Source organism: Phocoena phocoena, chromosome 17 (genome assembly GCF_963924675.1).
Source record: "Phocoena phocoena chromosome 17, mPhoPho1.1, whole genome shotgun sequence".
Classification (NCBI taxonomy): Eukaryota; Metazoa; Chordata; class Mammalia; order Artiodactyla; family Phocoenidae; genus Phocoena; species Phocoena phocoena.
The window spans coordinates 76,812,512-76,836,457 of NC_089235.1; the positions used below are offsets into that span (position 1 = coordinate 76,812,512).

Here is a 23,946-nt window from a genome sequence, read left to right on the forward strand (position 1 = left end):
GGGGAGGTGAGGGGCAAACGGGGGTGGACAGAGGGCAAAATGATTCCTGGCAGAGGAAAAACCATATACAATGGCCAGGGTGAGACATGGCCAGTTGGGGGAGTCATCACTGCCAACCTGGAGCACAGACTTCGGGGGGTGAGGGCGGGGTGGTGCAGGGTGAGGCTGGAGCAGCCGGCAGGCCTCCTGTGCCCATGCAGAGGGGTCCCCCCCCACTGGCCACGCAGAGGGGCCTTCACTCACCGTATCTCCTTTCTCTCCCTTGGGTCCAGGAGCTCCAGCCGGCCCAGCGGCTCCCATGTCCCCCTGAGGGGTGGAAATCATAGACGAACGTTGGGTTGGGTCCTCCGACCAACCTCTCCCACACCAGCTGCCCATGGCCCACCTTGCCCCAGTTTTCTGGAAGCAGCCGATTTTGTCATTGCCAACTGCACCATGAGGCCAAGCCTCCCGCCCCCGGAGAGGGAAGAAGCCTCTGAGTAATTTTCTCAAACTCCTAATTCCCGGAACGAAGGACACCTGGAGAAAGCAAGTGGGCGAATCGCACGCTCGACCCTGGGAACGGGAACGGCAGCTCTTACGTATCTTACTGGACCCAGCTAGGGTGGGCCCCCCAGGCATCCTGGAGCCTCCCCAGGAAGCTTCAGGGCCCCCCCAGCCCCGCTCCCCGCAACCCAGCGTCCCACCCCCTGTCATGCCTCTACTTGCTGGCTCTGAGTCCGGGGATATGGCTCCCTGGTATGTCCCCGCATCCAGAATGGGCCTGGGCACCCAGGATCCACCAGGCCACGCCTGTGGACACGACCTGAGCTACCTCTAGGTAAACGGAGCCGCTGGAATCAAGGTGTTTACACAGCATCTTAACCACGGACGGGCTGGGACACTGGCTAAAGGGCCAGGACGCCAATCAGCCACGGGGAAGCCAGGCCTATCTATAGGCAGTGGGACCTGTTTCCCCCCCTAGAATCGCCTCCCTCCCACCTCATCTTCTCTCCCAGCGTCAGGGGTCGGGCTCTGCTGTCTGCACAACCCCAGATCTGTCCGACCACAGCACAGCTCGGTCTCTCCGTCTCTCCGTGAGCAGCCACTGCTTCAGACAAATGTTTTCTACTTAGAGCTTCACAAAACCCCGAACAGCTTTGCTCTCTTCTTCCGTCTGACAGCCCAGGAGCGGAGGCTACAGCCCAGGGGCTGCTCAGCAAGGCAGAGGCCCCTACTCTCTTTCTCGCAGCGAACACCTGGCACCCTGGACCTCCTGTGTGTGTGCGTGTGTCTGTCTGTCTATTCTCCCCATCCTAGCACACTGGGGACAGAGGGGAGAAGGGCGAGAGAAGGGGAAGATGAAGGAGGTACATACAGAGGAAGGAAGAAGGGAGAAGACACAAGGGACCTTAGGAGACGCTCAGTGGTGATGCGCTGAATGAATGTGAACACAAGTCATACAGGTGAGAGGGAGGGGGAGAAAGGGAGAGAGGGAGGGACGGGGCAGGGGGAGGGGGGAGAAGGGGGGAGGGGAGGGAAGGGGATGCAGTCATCGCTAGGTGTCTGCGCCATCACGCTCAGCCCCTCTGTCGAACACCAGACCAGGTGACGGCCGCTGGGCAACGCTGACCTCCTCCCTCAGCCTCTGTGTGACCCCGGGCAATGCACACCTCTCTGGGTCTCAGCTTTCCGAGACCAAACAATGACGCAAGACGACAGCCCTGTCCAGCTCCGTAAATGCGATAAACCTGGGCAGTGGTGGACAGAGAAGAGGCTGGTCCATGGCTGAGGAGGGAGGAGCCCACAAGGAGGCACCTGGCCTCGAGCAATTCGTGAGTTTGGAAAACGTGTACGAAAAGAATTCCACGCACGTCAAGCAAACAGATCGTGCATGCTGAACAGACTCTTTAAAGCGCAACCCCCAGAGTTTCTGGAACATAGAGGCCTGAAAGGATTGATGCAGAGTTAGCTGACCACGGAGGGCTGAGCCTGTTGGCGCGAACAGCATCTGAGCCCGGGCGTTGTGTGTTCTCCTTCTCGATCACACGTTCAGGCTGAGAAACGGACGCTCTGAACCGTGAAGGGACTCAGAGGTTATGGACTTCATGCCACTTGCTATATCCTTCCATCTCAACAAGCTCAGAAGCAAAACCCCGCAGGACAGTAATCTAACACACCATCGTTTGGGAGTTTTTTCCTCCTTCTTACAAAGAGAGCAAATCAAAGGACCTCACGCTCTAAAGGGCTTCTCTGCCGGCTCCGGTACTGACCTTTGGGCCGGGGAGTCCCACTGGGCCATCAAAGCCCCTTTCACCCTAAAGGAAGAAAGACAAAAGAAACAAGTAAGGTTCTGTTTTAATTCTCCCCTCTCTCTTTACTAGCTGGTTATCCCCTCCACCTGCTCATAAGCCAGTCCCTAGTAAGCCACGTGCCAATCAGTAAGTTGGACAAAGTTCACTGGAGGGCTTCCCTGGCGGAGCAGTGGTTGAGAGTCCGCCTGCCGATGCAGGGGACAGGGTTCGTGCCCCGGTCCGGGAAGATCCCACATGCCGCGGAGCGGCTGGGCCCGTGAGCCATGGCCGCTGAGCCTGCGCGTCCAGAGCCTGTGCTCCGCAGCGGGAGAGGCCACGACAGTGAGAGGCCCGCATACCACACACACAAAAAAATTCACTGGAGCTGAGCACCCTTTCTCAAACTGCCAACCTACATGGGGAACTTGGACGTGACCTCCAAATACAGCCATCAATTTACAAATGCCAGCCTCAACCTCTGGGTGGCATCACCCAATAAGCCATTCCATCCATCCTTCATACCCTGGGTCCACTTATCCATCAATTCAACCATTATTTCATACAGTGGCTGAAAATACAGACATGGAAAGATTCAGCCTTTGCCATCTGGAATTTATGAGCTTATGGAAGTAAAGACAAGTAGGCAGTTTTACTCCAATGTGATAATTGTTATGGTCTCTGGAAGAAGAGGGAAAGAAAGGGTCTTAATGTCCCAAATAACAGGGGCTAAATGAACAGGTATTGAATGGATGGATGTGAAGAATGGAAAGGCAGGCAGGCAGGCAGGGAGGAGGGAGATCATACAGACAATAATAATGGGATCAGAAAAGGATTCTTTGGGGATGTCTTGAAAGAAGAACAGGCATTAGCAGATTAAAAGGGGTGGCAGGAGGGAAGAGGATGTTCTAGGCAGAAGGTGCTACATATGCAAATTCCAGAAGGCAAGAAAGATCATGACCTGGTGGAGGAATAGGACATTCCCGCCTGCCTAGAAACTGGGAGGGGAGAGGGGAGTGAGATGAGGCTAGAAGGGCAACTAGGACCCACCAGGGGCCACACAGAGTGGGCACAGGTGGGGGAGGGGATCTGTGAGCCAAGCTCAGGAGGTCAGTGGCGATCCAGCAGGTGGTCGTGAGCTAGAGAGTGAGAAGGTGGGCGGGAAGAGAGGACGGAGGCCTGCTTGACCCCAGACTTCCTCCCGAGGGGCCCCGCCAGGGCAGGGCTCTGGGGAAACCATGAACTGGGCGGAGCTAGCGTCGGCCACCCTCCCGGGCACAGTCTGCAGGCTGGTGGGCCAAGCCCCACGCTGCTGCAGTTACCCTTTCCGTTTGGGGTTTTCCATGGAAAACAAGAATTCAAAAGGACTTGGGTTTGGACAGTTGCTTTCGTTATGACATTGATGGGTGAGAACCGGATCAACACGTTGTCTGTGGACCGCCTGAGCCCGGCAGGGGCACAGACGAGGATCCCTGCCCGGCGCCCTGGGTGCACCCACCCTGGCTCCCTCTCTAGCTTCTCCCAATCCTAACCCAGCACCAGGCCGGAAGCCCCTAACTCCACCGACGCCCCAGACAAAGCCTCAGCTCGCAGCATGACCGAGCTTGCTTCTCGTGGCCTCCCAGCCAGTTGGGCCATGGTTAGAAATCCCCACTTGACTGGGAGCTCCTTGGGAGGGGGTCTCTGGGTGGAAAGAAGAAAGGAGAGTGTGAAGGAGAACAGAGGAGAGGGAAGAAGGGAAGGAGGAGAGGCTGCCAGGACAGGTGGCTTATTGAAACAAAACTGTCAGGAAATTCTTAAAGTGTGTCCACTCCAATGAACGTCAACCACGATTTCGTAGTTTTGTCTGTCGCCCAAGGCCCTTGCAAAGTTGGGGAGCACCTCCTGCGTGCCGGCCCTGAGCTGGGAGGGGCAGACAGAGCGATGGATACACTGAATGCTGTAGACCGAGGGCCCTGGGGGCCTACCGGTTGAGCAGATCTTCACAGAGACCATCTCGATTTTGTCATCCTCACATATCTGTTTATTCTGATCAAACAGTGGAAATTGTTTTCTTATTAAGAGGGCTGTTCGTCCACAGAAAAACAGATGAAGGCCTCAGGCACTCGAGGAGACATTTCATCTAGGCTAAAGGGCAGGCGGTGGTGGCAGTTGGAAACATATTAGGTTTTAAAATTAGAAACAAGAGGCATTAAACTCTACTCATATACGCATGTAGATTATATAGTACAGCTAATTACAGGGAACTTTGAGAAGAAAGGGATGAGGGTGTGTCCCGCAGAGCACACCTAAACCCTCGGCCGCTGCCCATGCAGAGTCTTATTCTCGAAGCAAATCTGGCTGGTTTAGGCGCACACACGAGTGAAGAGGAGACCGGGAGGGGCCAGAGCGCCTTGGGAAGACGTCACGAACTTCAGGAAGAGGTTCGTCACGGCTGAGTCTGAGCAGCTCCCCTCCCGATGTGCACAGAAATCAAGAAGGGAGAAGCCCAAGGAGCAAGGACAGGCCCCTGACCGGAGAGTCGCCTGGAGCCTGGGGCCACCCTGCCCTGGCAGCTCACGTGCATGATGGGAAATTCCCACCTCCACTGCTGGTTCTGCTGCCACCCTGCCCCACTCAGCTCTGGGGCCCCGGGCTGGCGGCTGAGGGTGGACTGTGGACGGTACCTTTTCTCCAGCTGGGCAGGAGCAGTTGATAGTCTTCAAAATGCCGATCTGTTCACTGCCGGAGGTGGGAGGCGGCTGGGGCGGGGGTGAGGGCTCCGTCAGCACGGTCACCTGGCACTGAAGGGAAGCACAGCGGTCAGAACCTGGCTTCCTGCCCGGCACCACTCCCTGGAGCTTCCCTGCACAGGCAAAGGGGAGCCAGGAACCCTGAGGACACTGGAGCCTGAGCAGGGAGGGCAAGTAGCATCTGACCGCAGGTCCTGGTACCCTGAGGCCCTGGAGTCAGACTGGCGTGGGCCAAGGGTCTCAGCCACTTCACTGGCCTCTCAGCAGCCTGTGGGAACCACTTAACCCCTCTGAGCCTTGGTGCTAACCTCTGCAGAATGGGGACAAGGGCGTTTCCATCATAATGCGGTGAGGAGGAGTTAGTAGGACACGGAGAAAGCATCCAGTTCAGAGTCCGGAACGCAGGAACCCAGCAGGTGTGCCCGTAATGACTTATTTCCTTACCCTCGCCAGCCCCCTCCCTCCCTCTTCGCTTCCTCTTCCCCCCGCCCCGTCCTTCTTTCCCTTTATTCTCCTGCTCTTACCCGTCTCCCTCCCTTTCCTGTCTCTCCTCTCTCTCTACAGTCAGGCTCAGCTGACTCCGCAGCCCCAGCCCTGGTAACGACCACCCCGGGTGCCTGCGCCCCCCACTCGTCCTGACACAGGACACGCTGACCGAGTGCTCACTGCGTCCGGGCCCGCGCCCGCCGAGTCCATGGATGTCAGCTTTCAACTCTGGGAGGCAGGACTATGGAAGCACCCTTGGAACTGGTATTTGGTAAATGGAGAGGGAGGGGCCTGGACCGAGGCAGAGGTGGGGAGGCCCTGGGAGAGGCAGAACTGCGCTGGGGGCCCAGGAGCCTCTGCCCGCTGCTCCTGAACCCGTGTTGCCTCCTCCTGTCTTGCTGAGCGTCTCAGAGCACAGCGGCCTCCCCACTCTGAGCGCTGGCAGCAGGGATGCCGTTTCCCACTGCCAGCCTCTGCCCCGTGCACCCCGGAGCTGGGCCTCATCGCTCAGCTGCAGCCCCGGGGGCCGTAGACCGAGGCTGGGGCAGACCTGCATGACCCAGTCCCCCAACCCACGCCCGCCAGACCAGGAAACGGAACCCTAGCAATGACCACGTGGCTCCCTCCCGGGGCGCACTGTGGTGGCGGGTGTCCCCCGATCCCATCCTGGGGCCCAGGACGCCCCCTCCCTCGGGAAGCCAAGGACCCGTTCCCCCCTCACACCGACCCCTCCATGCAGAGTCTCTGCTCACCGGACCCGAGGGGATGTCACAGCACGTCTCCAGTTCTGAGTGTCGGGAGTCACAGTAAATCACGATCCGCTGTAGGTCAAACTGGGAGGGAAAGCGAGGACAGAGAGTGAGTTTTGGGGGCTTTGGAACCCAGATCCTCCCTGCTTTCAGGTACGCCCTGCTCAGCGATCAGGCCCGCTTCCCCTTCGGGATCCTGTATGGTCTGACCCTGAGCTGAACTTCGGAGGGAGCCTGAGTGTCATCTACAGACAGCGCGAGCCCCAAGCGCAAGGCGAGTCAGCACAGACCGGGGGCAGCGTTCGCTCCTGCTCCGAATGTGCTACAGCTCAGGCCCCTCACACGCCTGCTCCCGTCCACAACCCGTGGCCACTGCGTTCACTAAAGCCCCTGCCATGCTGCTGCCACCAACAGTCTCCAAAGGTTCAGAGCATCCCTGTTTTCAACTCTCTCATCTCCATGTGGTGGCTTAAGTGAACTTTTTTATATTAAAAATTTGCTTCTATCAAATAAAAGCAAAAATAAACAAATGGGACCTAATTAAACGTACATGCTTTCGCACAGCAAATGAAACCACGGATTTTCACATTCATGCCTCTGCACGTGGTCTCCCTTCCAGGAAAACCCCTGAAAACTAGCAACCACACTGAGGCATCCCCTCAGGAGTTGTTGTAAAAATACACCCACAGATCTTTTGATGCTCCTCCAAGAGGTGGAGCTTCATTCACCTTCCCACCCGAGTGTAGGAGGGACCTGGTCACTGGCTTCTAAGGAACAGAACGTGGCAGAAGTGACGGCGTGTCACTTCGAGATCAGTTACAGGAAGACTGGCTTCTTTGTGCGTGCGCGCATGGTCTCTCTCTCTCTCTCACACATCACGCAGCCTGGGGTCACCAGCTGGCACGCAGGGAGCTGCCCCACGGAGAAGCCCGCGTAGGGAGGAACCAGGGCCACTGTCAGCAATCCAACAGCAAGGAACTGAGGCCCTCAGTCCAACAGCCCACGGGAGGCTGCCAGCAATCACCTGCGTGAGCTTGGAGGTGGTCTTTGAGCCCTGTTCTAACTTCAAGATCACAGCAATAGCCAATAGCTTGACAGCGACGTTATGAGAAACCCTGAGCAAGACCCACCCAGCTCAGCCCCTCCCAGATTCCTGAACCACAGAAACTATGAGACAATAAGTGCTTGTTGTTTTCATCCCTCTTTTTTGGGCGGGGGATTGGGGGGGATATTTGTTATGCAGCAACTGATAACTGATACACATCCTCTACTGTCAAGAAGAGTTCACGGGGTCTCTTCTCCACCACTTGGCTCCTTGTACATACAGCTAATACTGAACATAGCAGCCTGCATGGTAATTATACATTTGTGTGTCCATCTTCCCCCAGGGCTCCCCATCCTGACCCATAGCCCTCAAACACACTGAGCTCTCTTTTCCTACCTGCTTTTCCCTCCTGCTCCTCACAAGGCTCGCTCCTCTCACCTTTCACCTCTGTAACCACCCATCAGAGCCCAGGCCCTCCCTGTCACTTGTCATCCTGTACATCCTTATAAAAGCAATGACCACAATGCCTCCTTTGTGTGCATTTCTCAGTTTACTTTTTAAACTGTGTTTCTCTGATTAGAACAGCAGTTCTGTGAGGCAGGCCTCTCCTATCTCTTGTGTTTTTCTGTACCCCCAGCCCCAGAGTACTTCCTGACACAGCAGATGTCCTGAGGCATAGAATGAATGGTTGAGTGGATACATGCATGCACCACGCACGGACATTTATCGAATGGAAATTGAGCTAAATCAACGGATACTTATTTTATTAACACCAATGCTGAATGCTCCCAGCCTTGCACCTCCCCTGTGCCCTTCTGCGGCCTGTGCTGCATTTGAAGGCCCTGAGCGAGCAGGTCAGGCAGCTCGACCTCACCCTCCTGGCTTTGGGACAGGCCCTGGCAGGTGTAAGCCCTCACTCCACAGACTGGACTCAGCAGAAACAGTAACAATTCCAGTTGTCTGTCTGTTGTATTTCCTGTAGAGACACCAGCCCACAGACAGGAGAAAATGACAAAACACAGAATCATGCTTTGGAACAAGGCCTATTTTAAAGAGAGGGTCCTGCTTTCTGCATTAGCAAGCGTACATGCTCAGCGGCTGGGTCTGTCTGGCAAGGCCACAGGGACAGAGGTGGAGAAGGAAGGCAAGGTCAGGGTCAGGGAGGTGCACAGGTGGCCTGGGGCCTGCACACGTGCACTCAGGGTGGGTAGCAGGGCCTGGGAGCCAGGAGGGGTCTCTTCCAACTGCCTGGAATCCCACCATTCCCTGTCCCACCTTCCTCCCTCTCCCCTCCCTCCACCACGTCAGGGAGCCCACCTCCTGATGCCCCTCTGCCCCCACCCCCTGGGATCTCTGCTCCCGTTTACACCCTCAGCAATTCCAGGCTGAACTGCTGCAGGGTCCTCTCTCCAGCCCCAGTTTCCCTCCGTGCCCACCACGTGCAGCTTGGTGACCCTTTCCTGACTACAGTGTGGAAACCAATCAGGGTGCAGAGAGCTGAGGATCTGAGATCAGCCGGGCCCGGGTCTGAGCCTCAGCTCTGCTGTTCTCTCAGAGCAGCTGGTCAAGGCACCCAATCCCCTGAGCCTCGGTTTCCTCTTCTGTCAGATGGAGATGCTGACGTGACTCCTAGGGCACCGTGAAGACCAGGTGAGGCCAGACACAGGTGTCCATGGCAGGTGGAGCTGCAGGGTGCCGTGGTCTCTCCCCACCGTGTTCAAGCCTGAGCTACGTGGTCACAAGTGCCCCAGCCTACGCCTCTGGAAGGTTTACGAAGGGGTGCGGGGTTCATTGATCCTCCCTCCGTGTAGTTCATCAGGATTCAGTTTTAATCTAGAAACGCAGCACGAAACAGGAAGTGGGCAGAGTATTCCTCTGACAAACGTCAGGTTCTGGGATTCCCCGGCACTGGGTACAACGTGGACACTCACCTAATGGCAATGGGCCAGAGGAGGAGAGAGTGGGACCCAGCCCAGACCCCAGACTCCACACTGTGGGTTAAAAGGGCCCAGTTAAGGGCCCAATGTGACCATCGAATCTGAGAGTCAGCACGGGACAGGACCTGGAGGCCCAGACTCACAGTAAAGGCAGAACTTCCAAGTAGACGGTGAGGCCTGCACCCCCGCCTCCTAATCCTGCCACTTTTTTTTTTTCCTAACATCTTTATTGGAGTATAATTGCTTTACAATGGTGTGTTAGTTTCTGCTTTATAACAAAGTGAATCAGTTATACATATACATATATTCCTATATCTCTTCCCTCTTGCGTCTCCTTCCCTCCCACCCTCCCTATCCCACCCCTCTAGGTGGTCACAAGGCACCGAGCTGATCTCCCAGACTGCCTCAATCTCTGTGCTGAACGTCCTTACAGAATGGGGACAATGCGGTGAGTGAGGTCACAGCCTGCAACGTGGAGGACCTAGTCAGCCCGTGAGAACTTCTGGGAACACGGTGGGTGGCACAGAGCAAGGTGCTGGCCGGCGCCTGCGGCTCTGACACCCACCGGCGGCCCCTGCTCAGACTCTGGGTGGACTCTGCGCCTGCCCCCCGCCACTACCGGGGCGGAAGGAGGGCAAACGCGGGCCCAGCCCCCTTCTTCCCAGTTGAGCCTGAATGCTCTTGTCTCTGGAGGACTCTTCTTTACCCAAAACTGAATCGAGGCTTTGGGGCCGGTGCAGAGCAGCGAAGCCGGCAGTCCACCAGCTCCAGGGCACCGAGCGGTGGAAGGGGCGCTGCTCTGGGTCTGTGCTGCTCAAATCGAGTGAGCGAGGGCTGGTCCGGAGCGCGAGAACCAGCCACGCGATGAACCCAGAGAGCTGGAGGGCATCAGAAATTAACCCCTCTGGTTCCTGATAGGGGTTACGGCTTCTCAGCGACCAACCCCATCCCCTGGGATTTGGAGCTGGGCAGGCCTGGGACACAGGAGCGGGAAACGGAGGGAAGGCTGGCAGGGCCTCCGGGGAGTCACGGGGCAGGGGTCCCAGCATGGCAGGTCCCAGACCAGCTGGACCCCCAGAGCCCAGGAGCACCCCTTCCCGGCCCCGGGCCCCGAGGGTTTGAGTCTCCTCTCCCCGCAGCTCGGAGACGGGCTCCCCGTCCATCAGCCTAGACGCCCCCTGACTTGCCTGGCCGCTTCTGTTGCACATCCCTCAGCAGAGAGTCACCCGGGAGCCAGGATCCCCAGGCCAGCCCCCAGCCCTGCCCCCTTCCCAGCCCAGGCCCTGGCCTCTCACCTCCTTCCCTAACAAGGCTCACCCGCCTTCTCCTTCCATCCACCCTACTCTGCAGCCCCAGGAAACGGCTCTCCCCACCCTCCTCAACCCTTGCTGCCCCTTCACCTACAGGTGGATCCCAGGGCCTGTGCACTAGCGAGGCCTGGCCCTGCCTCCTGCCCCGCCCCTCCCCCACCATGCTTCAGCTCCTGCCACCTCCCATCCTGCGCACAGACAAATCCAATTCATCCTTCCAGGCTCATCCCAGAAGTCACTTGCCTCCAGGAAGCCACCCCTGCCCACCCCCTCCTGTCTTCCCCCATCCGCCTACCCTGTTCATTGAGGTCGGATGCCTTTCCTCTGGGCCCCGTAATATCTGATGCTTACTGTTATCAAAAAAGTAATTCAAAGAGACTGAAAAGATCTCAGTGTGATCCTTTCCTTTTATAAGAGGCCATAAGTAGCTTCAAGTCAGAGTCTTAAAGTCTTTTTCTATTCAGTAAACACAATGTTGAGAGACAAGACGGAAAGAGCAGTCACCACCCACTGGGGCGCTCATATCCACCCAGGACACTCAGACAGCACCTGCTTGGTCACATGAACCCCACAGCACAACACGAGGCACCAGCATGAGTCCCACTGACGCTGCCCACGTGGATGGGAAGGGCCAGGCGGCAGGTTGGGGGCAGCTGGTACGCATTTACCACTTTCCATCCCTGGCATATACATTTGACAGAACTCATCAAAATATGTACTTAAGATCTGTGCATTTTACTATATATGATTAGGCCTCAATAAAGAATAAAATAAAATATGTGTTTATTGAGTGAATTAATTTAGCCTCACTGAACCAAAGTTTATTTAAAAATAGGAACAGGGCTTCCCTGGTGGCGCAGTGGTTGAGAGTCCACCTGCCGATGCAGGGGACACGGGTTCGTGCCCCGGTCCGGGAAGATCCCACATGCCGCAGAGCGGCTGGGCCCGTGAGCCATGGCCGCTGGGCCTGCGCGTCCAGAGCCTGTGCTCCGCAACGGGAGAGGCCACAACAGTGAGAGGCCCGCGTACCGCAAAAAAAAAAGAAGCACATAGAAGTATTTCTGAGCTCAGTGGTAATCAGGGAAATGCAGATAGAACCACAATAAAATACCATCGTATGCCCATCCGATTGGCAAAACAACAACAAAAAAGTTAAAAAAAAGTCTATCAATGTGTTGGTGAGGATGTAAGAAAATGGGTCTTTCATACATTGCTGGTAGACACATAAATGTTCTGTCTCTCTGTTGAGAAGTTAAAATACGCTGGAAAGTCGAAAATTGTTTACCCTACAATCTAATCATTGAATGCCCCAGAGACACTCTCCCAACTGGTACACATCTCCAGCCTCAAAGGCATGTGTTACCCTGTTTATTTCATGAAGAACACACATCTGGAGATGTGCCAGCACGTTCAAGACCCAAGACTTGCTGGTTATGGTGGTGAAACATCAAAACAATCTAAATACTCACTAGCAGGAGAACAAATAAGCAAAATGCACGATAAAATGAAGTATTACGCAGCAGCTGAAAGAAATGAAAGCTTAGACACGCAATTCTGAGAGAAAAAAAGCAAGACGTGACTATACACGCTGTACATTATTTACATAAATTTCAAAATATCTAGCACACATCCAACAACCCTATATTTGATAACAGAAATACATATACGTGTAAAAAAAGAAAAGAGATGGTTTTGGAGAGAGCTATCCCAGATCATGATTTGGTCACTTCTCGAGAAGCAGGGGACGCTCCCGGTCAGAAGGATCAAGCTGACTTCAGCTTGAAGACAGCACGTAAGTGTACACGTGTTACGTGTGTGCGTGTTCGCGGTGTGTGTGTCTGTGTGTACAGATGTCGGAATGCATTCGTAGAGGAAAGAAAGATACAGTAAAGGAAAGCGAAAAAAAAGAAAAAAGAATTGAGGGAAAGGAAAGAATAAAGAAGGAAAGAACACTGATGTAATGGTGATGGAAGGACAGCTATTACCGGCCACTGAGTCTTCCCCAGTTAATATCCCTGGTTGGTGAAATGAGGACGATTTTTACTTATTTTCCATATACTTTCCTGTATGTTCCAATTTTTTTACAATCAGAGAAGAAGGGAAAAGGGTCTAAATTTACAGGGTCGATTTGTCTACATGTACATGTAGACACACAGTGCTTGGCACAGAGTAGGTGCTCAGTATACATATGGTAAATGATCAAGTGGCTAAATAATTGAGTGAATGAGTGATGGTGATACGGCAGTTTTCTGAGCCAGGGTCCTCCCTCCTAAGACAGTGCAAGGTGATGACTTGGTACATGATACACACAGGTGAGGGGACATCAGGAGCACGTGGTGCCTGAGGCTCCTCCCCGGTGACCCCAGGACCTTGGCTGCAGAAGGCCCGCCAGTACTCACGTCGACGGGCACGCTGTCATAGAGGCGCTTGCCGATCACGGTCTTCCCCTGGATGTCGATGTTCTCCCTCTCCTCGATGGGCAGTGCCTGCACCAGCGCACAGTCTATGTACAGGGAGACGTTCTGGGCCTGGATGCTCAGGGCCACCTTGTGCCAGTCCCGGTTGAAAAGGTCATGGACCCGGGGACCTCGGAAGACCACCCTGACGGCGTCCTTCATGGCACCCACGGCGTTGTACTCCACGGCCTTGTTCTCGCCGTCCAGCCGGATGGACACCTGGGGAGGAGAGGACCAGAGGCCCCTTGAGCTGCATGGGACCAAGGAGGGAGAGGGCAACTGGGGAGGGGAGATCGCAGAGTCAGAGCCGACAGACCTGAGTCAGATCCTAGCCGTGACCCTCACCAGCTGGTCAGCCTTGGGCAAAGCACTTCCCATCCCTAAGCCCTGGTGTCCTCCTCACGACAATGGTGTTACTGACATCTACCTTACAGGCTCATCTAAACCCTGTATTAAATGGAAGATCTGAGCTCACACGTTAATCCAGGGGTCAAAATCTCAAGTACCCGAGGGCTATGCAGGTAAGAGCACCTTTGTGAAACTACAAGGGGACTGGTGTGGAGGGGCTTGATCTGTGAGACCGACCAGAGACCCTGACTGGTTTCAGGTTCTTTTAAAACCGCAGACAGCAAAACAGAATCCATCTGTGTCTAGATACCAGGTGCCAGTCTGAGACCCCATCCACTAACCCAAACTCTCTCTCACCTTGAAGATAAAATTGAAGCCCTGGTAGAATAAAGCAATTCGGTGGCAGGGACCTTGGCTGTCTTGTTCACTGGACCACCCTCCAGCCCTCTGCAAAATGCCTTGAAAACTCTGGAAGGAAGTTTTACTTTCCTCTGCGTTTTAAGAATGAATGAGAGGTTTCCCTGGTGGCGCAGTGGTTAAGAATATGCCTGCTAATGCAGGGGACACGGGTTTGAGCCCTGGTCCGGGAAGATCCCACATGCTGCCGCAACTACTGAGCCTGCGCTCTAGTGCCTGTGAGCCACAACTACTGAGCCCTTGTGTCACAACTACTGAAGCCTGCACGCCTAGAGCCTGTGCTTCGCAACAAGAGAAGCCACCGCAATGAGAAGCCCGTGCACCACAACGAAGAGTAGTCCCCGCTCACCGCAACTAGAGAAAGCCTGCATGCAGCAATGAAGATCCAACGCAGCCAAAAAATAAAATAATTTTTTTAATCAATGAATGAAGTAATGAATGAACGTATGCTCATCCATGTGCTTATTCTTTCATCCCTTGCACGATGCTCACTGAACACCCTCTGTGACAGGCAAGCAACCTGCTAGGCGTCAGGAATGCAGGAGTGGGCAAGACCAATACTGCCTCAGCGCACGGAGGTGGGGGATGTAACGTGACACAGAAAATAGGTATTCACTGAGCAAATGGATGGGTGGGTATATTCTTGTCCAGTCTCCATGGGGTTAGCCTCCATCAGCCCTGATATCCACGCTCCACCTCTCTCTACCTGGATCTGGACTCCTAGCCTCTGACCTTTGACTTCCTGACTCGGCCTCCGATGCCCTTTGGCTTCTAGTTAGTCTGGCTCATGGGAGTGGAAATCAAAGAGCAGGAAGAGAGGGGGGTCTGGTATTGACTCTCCTGCCCTCCCAGCTTCCCTGCGGCTCCGGACGGCCATGTTCCTCCACGTGCCAGGGCCCTTTGGAAGCCCTCCCTCCTCCACGACCCCAGAACACAACGTCTCCGCGAACCACCAACCTCTCCCTGCCCAGGCCATCCAGGCCCCGGGCAGGAGCTTCCTGCTGCTGCTAATCCCAGGACACCACAATATCTTTTTGGTTTCCTTAACCCTGACCCTTAACATCACCCGCTCCCTTACCCCCACTTTACTAAAACACCCTTCAAAACTCTGGGCTGTCTACTGCTTGCCCACACCCAAACTGGCAAGTCGCTTTTAAGCTGCGTGACCTCGGGCAGGTTTTCAACCTCTGTGTGTTGTTTCCTCATTTGTAAAATGGCACTGATGATAGTGCCTACTTGATAGAGCTGTTATGAGAATTAAATGAATTTAGAGATACGTAAAATACATAGTACTTATACATCAGGCACTGTTCTAGATACTATCTATAATAAACGAAGCAAGTTCAAAGACATCATCGCAGTGAAGCCTTCTCTGACACACACGTGCAACTGGAGTCTAACCTGGTCATTTGCTCTCACATCCTCAGGCATGTGGATTTATTTGTTTTTTCAGAGCATTTCGGGTCAGTATATGAGAGCATTTCGGGTCATTTATTTCATCCGCCCGTTTCCTGCCTGCCCTGCCCCATCCTTTTAAGCAGGCCCCCTGTCTCTACTGCTCATCTCTTTAACCCCAGTGGCTAGGACAACACACGCCATATAGTAGGACTCAACAGAAAGGGAATGAATGAATGAGAGCCCCGAGGTTAAAGGAAGGAGTCCACTGCCCTGCAGGAAACCGGCCACAGTGTTTATGACACCACCCAGGTGTTCTGGTTTCTCTGTCTCGGGTCCCCCACATGGCTTCAGCACAGCCAAGGGGAAACTAAAATTTATTTTTAACTGCATTGTCTGCTGGTATGTTACGGTTAGGGTGAAAAACGAAACTATGAACCCCTGACTAATAACCCGAAACTTCTCGTAAGCATAATCTAATAATCATGATTAAACCGGGTCTCTTTCTTGAAGTCAGTTTCACCTGTTTGAGCCCTGTACCCCTGAGCCACCTGGGGAGCTTCATGAGGACATGGGTTTTTCTCCCATGTTTCTATTTCTCCCAGCACCACACAGAGCAGAGGAAGGCCCGGCAGGCCCGAGTCCAAGCTGGGGGGGCCTCAGGAGGGCACTCCATGCCTCAGATCCATGAGCAAACCCTGTTGGTTCTATTTTCAAACCTCATCTCCAGAAGCCCATCGCTTCTCCCCAGTTCCCTAGGACTCCTTGGTCTGAGTCAGTATCACCCTTTGCCGAGAGGACCACAGCGGTCTCCCAGGCTCCCTGTCTCAGGCCTGCCCACCTCGCAGAGCCTACCCTCCAGTCCCTGCACTGGCCTCCGGCCTGTTCCGAGTCTCACCTCTACCCCTCCACCCTGCTCCAGAACTAGCCTCCTCCTGGCCCTTTATCAGATCTGGAATGAGTGCCCCTCAGTTTCTCCAAAGGACAAACGGGGGACATGCCAACGGTCAAGGGTGGTTGTAAATTCTCTGTGGGGTCACGGGTGTAAAAATCTAGATCCTGTTATTACCGGGCTACGGGACAAAGAGCACGTGACAGGGTGGCTCACACCAGTCTGCTCACAGGTCATCTACGTGGCCTCTGCCCATTTGTCCTGTGTCCGGTCAGGACTTCCCCGAGGCATGGGGCGGCCACCACGTCATTTTCAGTGAAGGGCACGCCCCAAAGCTTGTTCAGTGGAACGGAACAGCCATGCGCCTCTCTGAAAAGGCAGGTTCTGTCTCTGCATGGCTCTGCAGGATTCCAGCCCAGGGCTCATTCTGGCAGAAGGAGGGGAGGAGGCTGACACGGCCCTGCAAACGCCATGGAGGAAGAGGACCCAGACTGAGGGGTGGTGCGGGCTCGGCCCATAGGACTGCCATGGCAGGTGCCCAGGCCCACAGCACAGGACCCCGGGAGACTGGAGACGTGCACGTCTGCAATGGAGGTGGGTGAGGGTCACGACAAGCTGCCTGCTCTCTGGAGAAGAGTCTCACCTCCTGCAGTCGGCCTCCCACACTCAGGAAATCAGGCCACTGGGCGGTCAAGGCTGACCATGGTTCTGCATCTCAGTTTGACCAGGGACGCTGCAGGAGTGTCATTCGACAGGACTAATGGATGGGGACCAGAGCCAGCGGGGCACAGCGGTCAAAAGACAGACTTGGAGCTCGACTGTCTGGGTTCAAATCCCACCTCTCCCCCTCACGACCTATGAAGACACGGGCAGACGCCTAAAGCTTGCTGTGGATCAGGTTCCTCTCGGTAAGGCAGTAACAGTAGAACCTACCCATAGGGCTGTTAGGAGGACTGAGTTAAGATTTGTGAAGCACTCGGGACAGTCCTTGGCTCCTGCTGACCGCGTGTGAGTGTGGATAAGAGGTGCCCTCGGGGGCAGGGTCCAGCTTCAACCACGGGAAGTGAGCTCACTGCCACGGAGGAAGTCGCCTCTGGGGGAGGAGCCCGTGAGTGTGGCTACCGCAGTGCAATGGCTTGAGCATGCTTTTATTTTATTTCAACCCCAAGTGAAAATAAAGTCAGCGTCCCCCAGCTGAAGATGAGTAATGTCACTACACAGTTCACTCTTCAAGAGAGGACCAGGGTAAACGACAGATACGGTTGGTCCATGAACTCTGAGGACAAGCGGATCGGGATCTGCATCTCAAGTCAGTGTACGGTGTTGATGGCCTGGGCCTGAGACAGGTCCTCCCTCGCTCGGCTGCGTGCTGTTGACAGGTGGGCCTGCCTTCACAGGGACTGAGAGCCAGCGTGCACCAGACATGGGCAAAGACGAGCTGCAGAGCTCCATTCAAGGTAAGACCAAAGACTACCATAAAAACCTGTACCACACATCAGGCAGCATTCTAGATGCTTCAGAGACATCATTCCACATGGTGCTTCCACTAACCATTCCTGGGAGGTTTTCTGTTTTCCATTTTCCAGCTAAGAACATCAAGACTCAGAAAGCAAACGTGGAGGTTGATTCAAGATGGCGGAGTAGAAGGACGTGCGCTCACTCCCTCTTGCGAAAGCACCGGAATCACAACTAAGTGCTGAACAGTCATCGACAGGAGGACACTGGAACTCACCAAAAAAGACACCCCACATCCAAAGACAAAGGAGAAGCCACAATGAGACGGTAGGAGGGGCGCAATCACAATAAAATCAAATCCCATAACCGCTGGGTGGGTGGCTCACAGCCTGGAGAACACTTATACCGCAGAAGTCCACCCACTGGAGTGAAGGTTCTGAGCCCCACGTCAGGCTTCCCGACCTGGGGGTCCAGCAAAGCAGGGAGGAGGAATTCCTAGAGAATCAGACTTTGAAGGCTAGTGGGATTTGACTGCAGGACTTCGACAGGACTGGGGGAAACAGAGACTCCACTCTTGGAGGGCACACACAAAGCAGTGTGAGCCAGGGGAAGGGAGCCAGGGGAAGGAGCAGTGACCCCATAGGAGACTGAACCAGACCTACCTGCTAGTGTTGGAGGGTCTCCTGCAGAGGCAGGGGGCGGCTGTGTCTCACCGTGAGGACAAGGACACTGGCAGCACAAGTTCTGGGAGGTACTCCTTGGTGTGAACCCTCCCAGAGTCCGCCATCAGCCCCACCAAAGAGCCTGTAGCCTCCAGTGTTGGGCCGCCTCAGGCCAAACAACCAACATGGAGGGAACCCAGCCCCACCCATCAGCAGACAAGCGGATTAAGGTTTTACTGAGCTCTGCCCACTAGAGAAACACCCAGCTCTACCCATGACCAGTCCCTTGCATCAGGAAACTTGCACAAGCATAGCCTCATCCACCAGAGGGCAGACAGCAGAGGCAAGAAGAACTACAGTCCTGCAGCCTGTGGCACAAAAACCACATTCACAGAAAGACAGACAAGACGAAAAGGCAGAGGGCTATGTACCAGATGAAGGAACAAGATAAAACCCCAGAAAAACAATTAAATGAAGTGGAGATAGGCAACCTTCCAGAAGAAGAATTCAGAATAATGATAGCGAAAATGATCCAGGACCTCGGAAAAAGAATGGAGGCAAAGATTGAGAAGATGCAAGAAATGTTTAACAAAGACCTAGAAGAATTAAAGAACAAACACCTAGAAGAATTAAAGAACAAACAAACAGAGATGTATAATACAGTAACTGAAACGAAAAATACACTAGAAGGAATCAATAGCAGAATACCTGAGGCAGAAGAACGGATCAGTGACCTGGAAGACAGAATGGTGGAATTCACTGCTGCGGAACAGAATAAAGAAAAAAGAATGAGAAGAAATGAAGACAACCTAAGAGACCTCGGGGACAACATTAAACACACCAACATTCACATTATAGGGGTCCCAGAAGGAGAAGAGAGAGAGAAAGGACCTGAGAAAATATAAGAAGAGATTATAGTCAAAAACTTCCGTAACATGGGAAAGGAAATAGCCCACCAAGTCCAGGAAGTGCAGAGAGTCCCAGGCAGGATAAAACCCAAGGAGAAACACGCCGAGACACATAGTAATCAAACTGGCAAAAATTAAAGACAAACAAAAATTAAAAGCAACAAGGGAATAACATACACAACGTTAACAGCTGATTTCTCAGCAGAAACTCTACAAGTCAGAAGGGAGGGGCATAATATATTTAAAGTGATGAAAGGCAAGAACCCACAACAAAGATTACTCTACCCAGCAAGGATCTCATTCAGATTCAACGTAGAAATCAAAAGCTTTACAGACAAGCAAAAGCAGAGAATTCAGCACCACCAAATCAGCTCTAAAACAAATGCTAAAGGAACTTCTCTAAGTGGGAAACACAAAAGAAGAAAAGGACCTACAAAAACAAACCCAAAACAATTAAGAAAATGGTCATAGGAACATACATATCGACAATCACCTTCAATGTGAATGGATTAAATGCTCCAACCAAAAGACACAGGCTTGCTGAATGGATACAAAAACAAGACCCATATATATGCTGTCTACAAGAGACCCACTTCAGACCTAGGGACACATACAAACTGAAAGTGAGGGGATGGAAAAAGGTATTCCATGCAAATGGAAATCAAAAGAAAGCTGGAGTAGTAATACTCATATCAGATAAAATAGACTTTAAAATAAAGAATGTTACAAGAGACAAGGAAGGACACTACACATAATGATCAAGGAATCAATCCAAGAAGAAGAGGTAACAATTATAAACATATATGAACCCAACACAGGAGCACCTCAAGACACAAGGCAAATGCTAACAGCTATAAAAGAAGAAGTCGACAGTAACACAATAATAGTGGGGGACTTTAACACCTCACTTACACCAATGGACAGATCATCCAGACAGAGAATTAATAAGGAAACACAAGCTTTAAACGACACAACAGACCAGATAGATTTAATTGATATTTATAGGACATGCCATCCGAAAACAGCAGATTACACTTTCTTCTCAAGTGCACACAGAACATTCTCCAGGATACTTCACATCTTGGGTCACAAAGCCTAGGTTAATTTAAGAAAACTGAAATCATATCAAGCATCTTTCCTGACCACAAGGCTATGAGATTAGAAATTAATTACAGGGAAAAAAACGTAAAATACACAAACACATGGAGGCTAAACAATACATTACTAAATAACCAGGAGATCACTGAAGAAATCAAAGAGGAAAAAAAAATACCTAGAGACAAATGACAATGAAAACATGACGATCCAAATGCAGCTATGGGATGCAACAAAAGCAGTTCTAAGAGGGACGTTTATAGCAATAAAATCCTACCTCAAGAAACAAGAAAAATCTCAAATAAACAATCTAACCTTACACCTAAAGGAACCAGAGAAAGAAGAACAAACAAAACCCAAAGTTAGCAGAAGGAAAGAAATCATAAAGACAAGAGCAGAAATAAATGAAATAGAAACAAAGAAAACAATAGCAAAGGTCAATAAAACTAAAAGCTGGTTCTTTGAGAAGATAAATAAAACTGATAAACCTTTAGCCAGACTCATCAAGAAAAAGAGGGAGAGGACTCAAATCAATAAAATTAGAAATGAAAAAGGAGAAGTTACAACGGACACTGAAGAAATACAAAGCATCATAACAGACTACTAAAAGAAACTCTATGCCAATAAAATGGACAACCTGGAAGAAATGGACAAATTCTTAGAAAGGTATAACCTTCCAAGACTGAATCTGGAAGAAATAGAAAATATGAACAGACCAATCACAAGTAATGAAATTGAAACTGTGATTAAAAATCTTCCAGCAAACAAAAGTCCAGGACCAGATGACTTCACAGGTGAATTCTATCAAACATTTAGAGAAGAGCTAACACCCATCCGTCTCGAACTCTTCCAAAAAACTGCAGAGGAAGGAACACTCCCAAACTCATAAAAAAGAAAATTACAGACCAATATCACTGATGAATACAGATGCAAAAATCCTCAACAAAATATTAGCAAAGGATCCAACTACACATTAAATACTAGGATCCAACAACACATTAAAAGGATCATACACCATGATCAAGTGGGATTTATGCCAGGGATGCAAGGATTCTTCAATATACACAAATAAGTCAATGTGATACACCATATTAACAAACTGAAGAATAAAAACCATATGATCATCTCAATAGATGCAGAAAAAGCTTTTGACAAAATTCAACACCAATTTATGATAAAAACTCCCAGAAAGTGGGCATAGAGGGAACCTACCTCAACATAATAAAGGCCATATATGACAAACCCATAGCAAACATCCTTCTCAATGGTGAAAAACTGAAAGCATTTCCTCTAAGATCAGGAACAAGACAAAGATGTCCACTCTCACCACTATCATTCAACATAGTTTTGGAAGTCCTAGCCACGACAATCAGAGAAGAAAAAGAAATAAAAGGAATCCAAATCGGAAGAGAAGTAAAAGTGTCACTGTTTGCAGATGACATACTATACATAGATAATCCTAAAGATGTCACCAGAAAACTGCTAGAGCTAATCAATGAATTTGGTAAAGTTGCAGGATACAAAATTAATGCACAGAAATCTATGGCATTCCTATACACTAATAATGAAAGATCAGAAGGAGAAATTAAGGAAACAATCCCATTCACCATTGCAACAAGAAGAATAAAATACCTAGGAATAAACCTACCTAAGGAGGTCAGAGACCTGTACTCAGAAAACTATAAGACACTGATGAAAGAAATCAAAGATGACACAAAACAGATGGAGAGATATACCATGTTCTTGGATTGAAAGAATCAATATTGTGAAAATGACTGTAATACCCAAAGCAATCCACAGATTCAATGCAATCCCTATCAAATCACCAATGGCAGTTTTTACAGAACTAGAACAAAAAGTCTTAAAATTTGTACGGAGACACAAAAGACCCCAAATAGCCAAAGCAATCTTGAGGGAAAAAAACAGAGCTGGAGGAATCAGACTCCCTGACTTCGGACTATAGTACAAAGCTACAGTAATTATGACAATATGGTACTGGCACAAAAACAGAAATATAGATCAGTGGAACAGGATAGAAAGCACAGAGATAAACCCATGCACCTATGGTCAACAAATCTATGACAAAAGAGGCAAGGATATACAATGGAGAAAAGACAGTCTCTTCAATAAGTGGTGCTGGAAAACTGGACAGCTACATGTAAAAGAATGAAATTAGAACACTCCCTAACACCATACACAAAAATAAACTCAAAATGGATTAAAGACCTAAATGTAAGACTGGACACTATAAAACGCTTAGAGGAAAACATAGGCAGAACACTCTTTGACATAAATCACAGCAAGATCTTTTTTGACCCACCTCCTAGAGTAATGGAAATAAAAACAAAAATAAACAAATGGGACCTAATGAAACTTAAAAGCTTTTGCACAGCAAACTATAAACAAGACGAAAATACAACCCTCAGAATGGGAGAAAATATTTGCAAACCAATCAACCGACAAAGGATTAATCTCCAAAATATATAAACAGCTCATGCAGCTCAATATTAAAAAAAACAAACAACCCAATTAAAAAATGGGCAGAAGACCTAATTAGACATTTCTCCAAAGAAGACATACAGATGGCCAAGAGGCACATGAAAAGTTGCTCAACATCATTAATTATTAGAGAAATGCAAATCAAAACTACAATGAGGTATCACCTCACACCACTCAGAATGGGCATCACCAGAAAACCTACAAACAACAAATGCTGGAGAGGGTGTGGAGAAAAGGGAACCCTCTTGCACTGTTGGTGGGAATGTAAACTGATATAGCCGCTATGGAGAACAGTATGGAGATTACTTAAAAAACTAAAAATAGAACTACCATATGACCCAGCAATCCCACTACTGGGCACATACCCAGAGAAAACCATAACTCAAAAAGACAGATGCACCCCAATGTTCACTGCAGCACTATTTACAATAGCCAGGTCATGGAAGCAACCTAAATGCCCATCGACAGACGAATGGATAAAGAAGATGTGGTACATATATACAATGGAATATTACTCAGCCATAAAAAAGAACGAAATTGGGTCATTTGTAGAGACGTGGATGGACCTAGAGACTGTCATACAGAGTGAAGTAAGTCAGAAAGAGAGAAACAAATATCGTATATTAACGCATATATGTGGAATCTAGAAAAAGGTACAGATGAACCGGTTTGCAGGGCAGAAATAGAGATGTAGATGTAGATGCAGGGCAGATGTAGAGAACAAATGTATGGACACCAAGGGGGGAAAGCAGGGGGGCGGGGGTGGTGGTGGGGTGAATTGGGTAACTGGGATTGACATGTATACACTAATATGTATAAGACAGATAACTAATAAGAACCTGCTGTATAAAAAGTAAATAAATAAAATTAAAAAAAAAAAAAAGTGAACGTGTCTCAGAGGCCACACCAAGAAAAGACTAGACACGAGGTCTGAACCCAGGTCGTGCTGACTCTAAGCCAGTTTCTTGCACTACATAATGAACATGCTGCTAAGAGAGCATGTGCTGTAGGACAGCAGCACGGGCTGCCACCTCCCTCGCTGGGCTGAGGGTCCCTGAGACAGGAACTGGGCGTTCTGCCCCACCAGGTGACGGGTACTTGACCGTCAAGGAAGAAGTGCAGCCCTCTGGCGGTCTGTCAGCCCCTGCAGCTGCCCTGCGCCTCTGTGGACACCAGACCCTCCATCTCCCAGGCCCAGGACAGAGACCCCAGGAGAAAACACGGTGGCTGATGCCAAGCCCACGAGAAGGAGAAAGAAATCTGCACCGAGACAAGGCATGCTGCTCACAC

General features: G+C 51.1%; 1 protein-coding gene across 1 annotated transcript in view; it reads right to left on the reverse strand.

Moving 5' to 3' along the window:
* The window catches only part of COL22A1 (collagen type XXII alpha 1 chain), a 233,526-nt gene that overhangs the window by 164,353 nt on the left and 45,227 nt on the right, over window positions 1-23,946 (reverse strand). The window contains exons 6-10 of the mRNA XM_065895156.1: window positions 12,929-13,204; window positions 6,241-6,321; window positions 4,937-5,053; window positions 2,253-2,297; window positions 244-306 (exon numbers count right to left, since the gene is read on the reverse strand). Of these exons, the coding sequence (XP_065751228.1) occupies window positions 244-306; window positions 2,253-2,297; window positions 4,937-5,053; window positions 6,241-6,321; window positions 12,929-13,204 (582 nt within the window). The remainder of the gene's footprint in view (window positions 1-243; window positions 307-2,252; window positions 2,298-4,936; window positions 5,054-6,240; window positions 6,322-12,928; window positions 13,205-23,946) is intronic.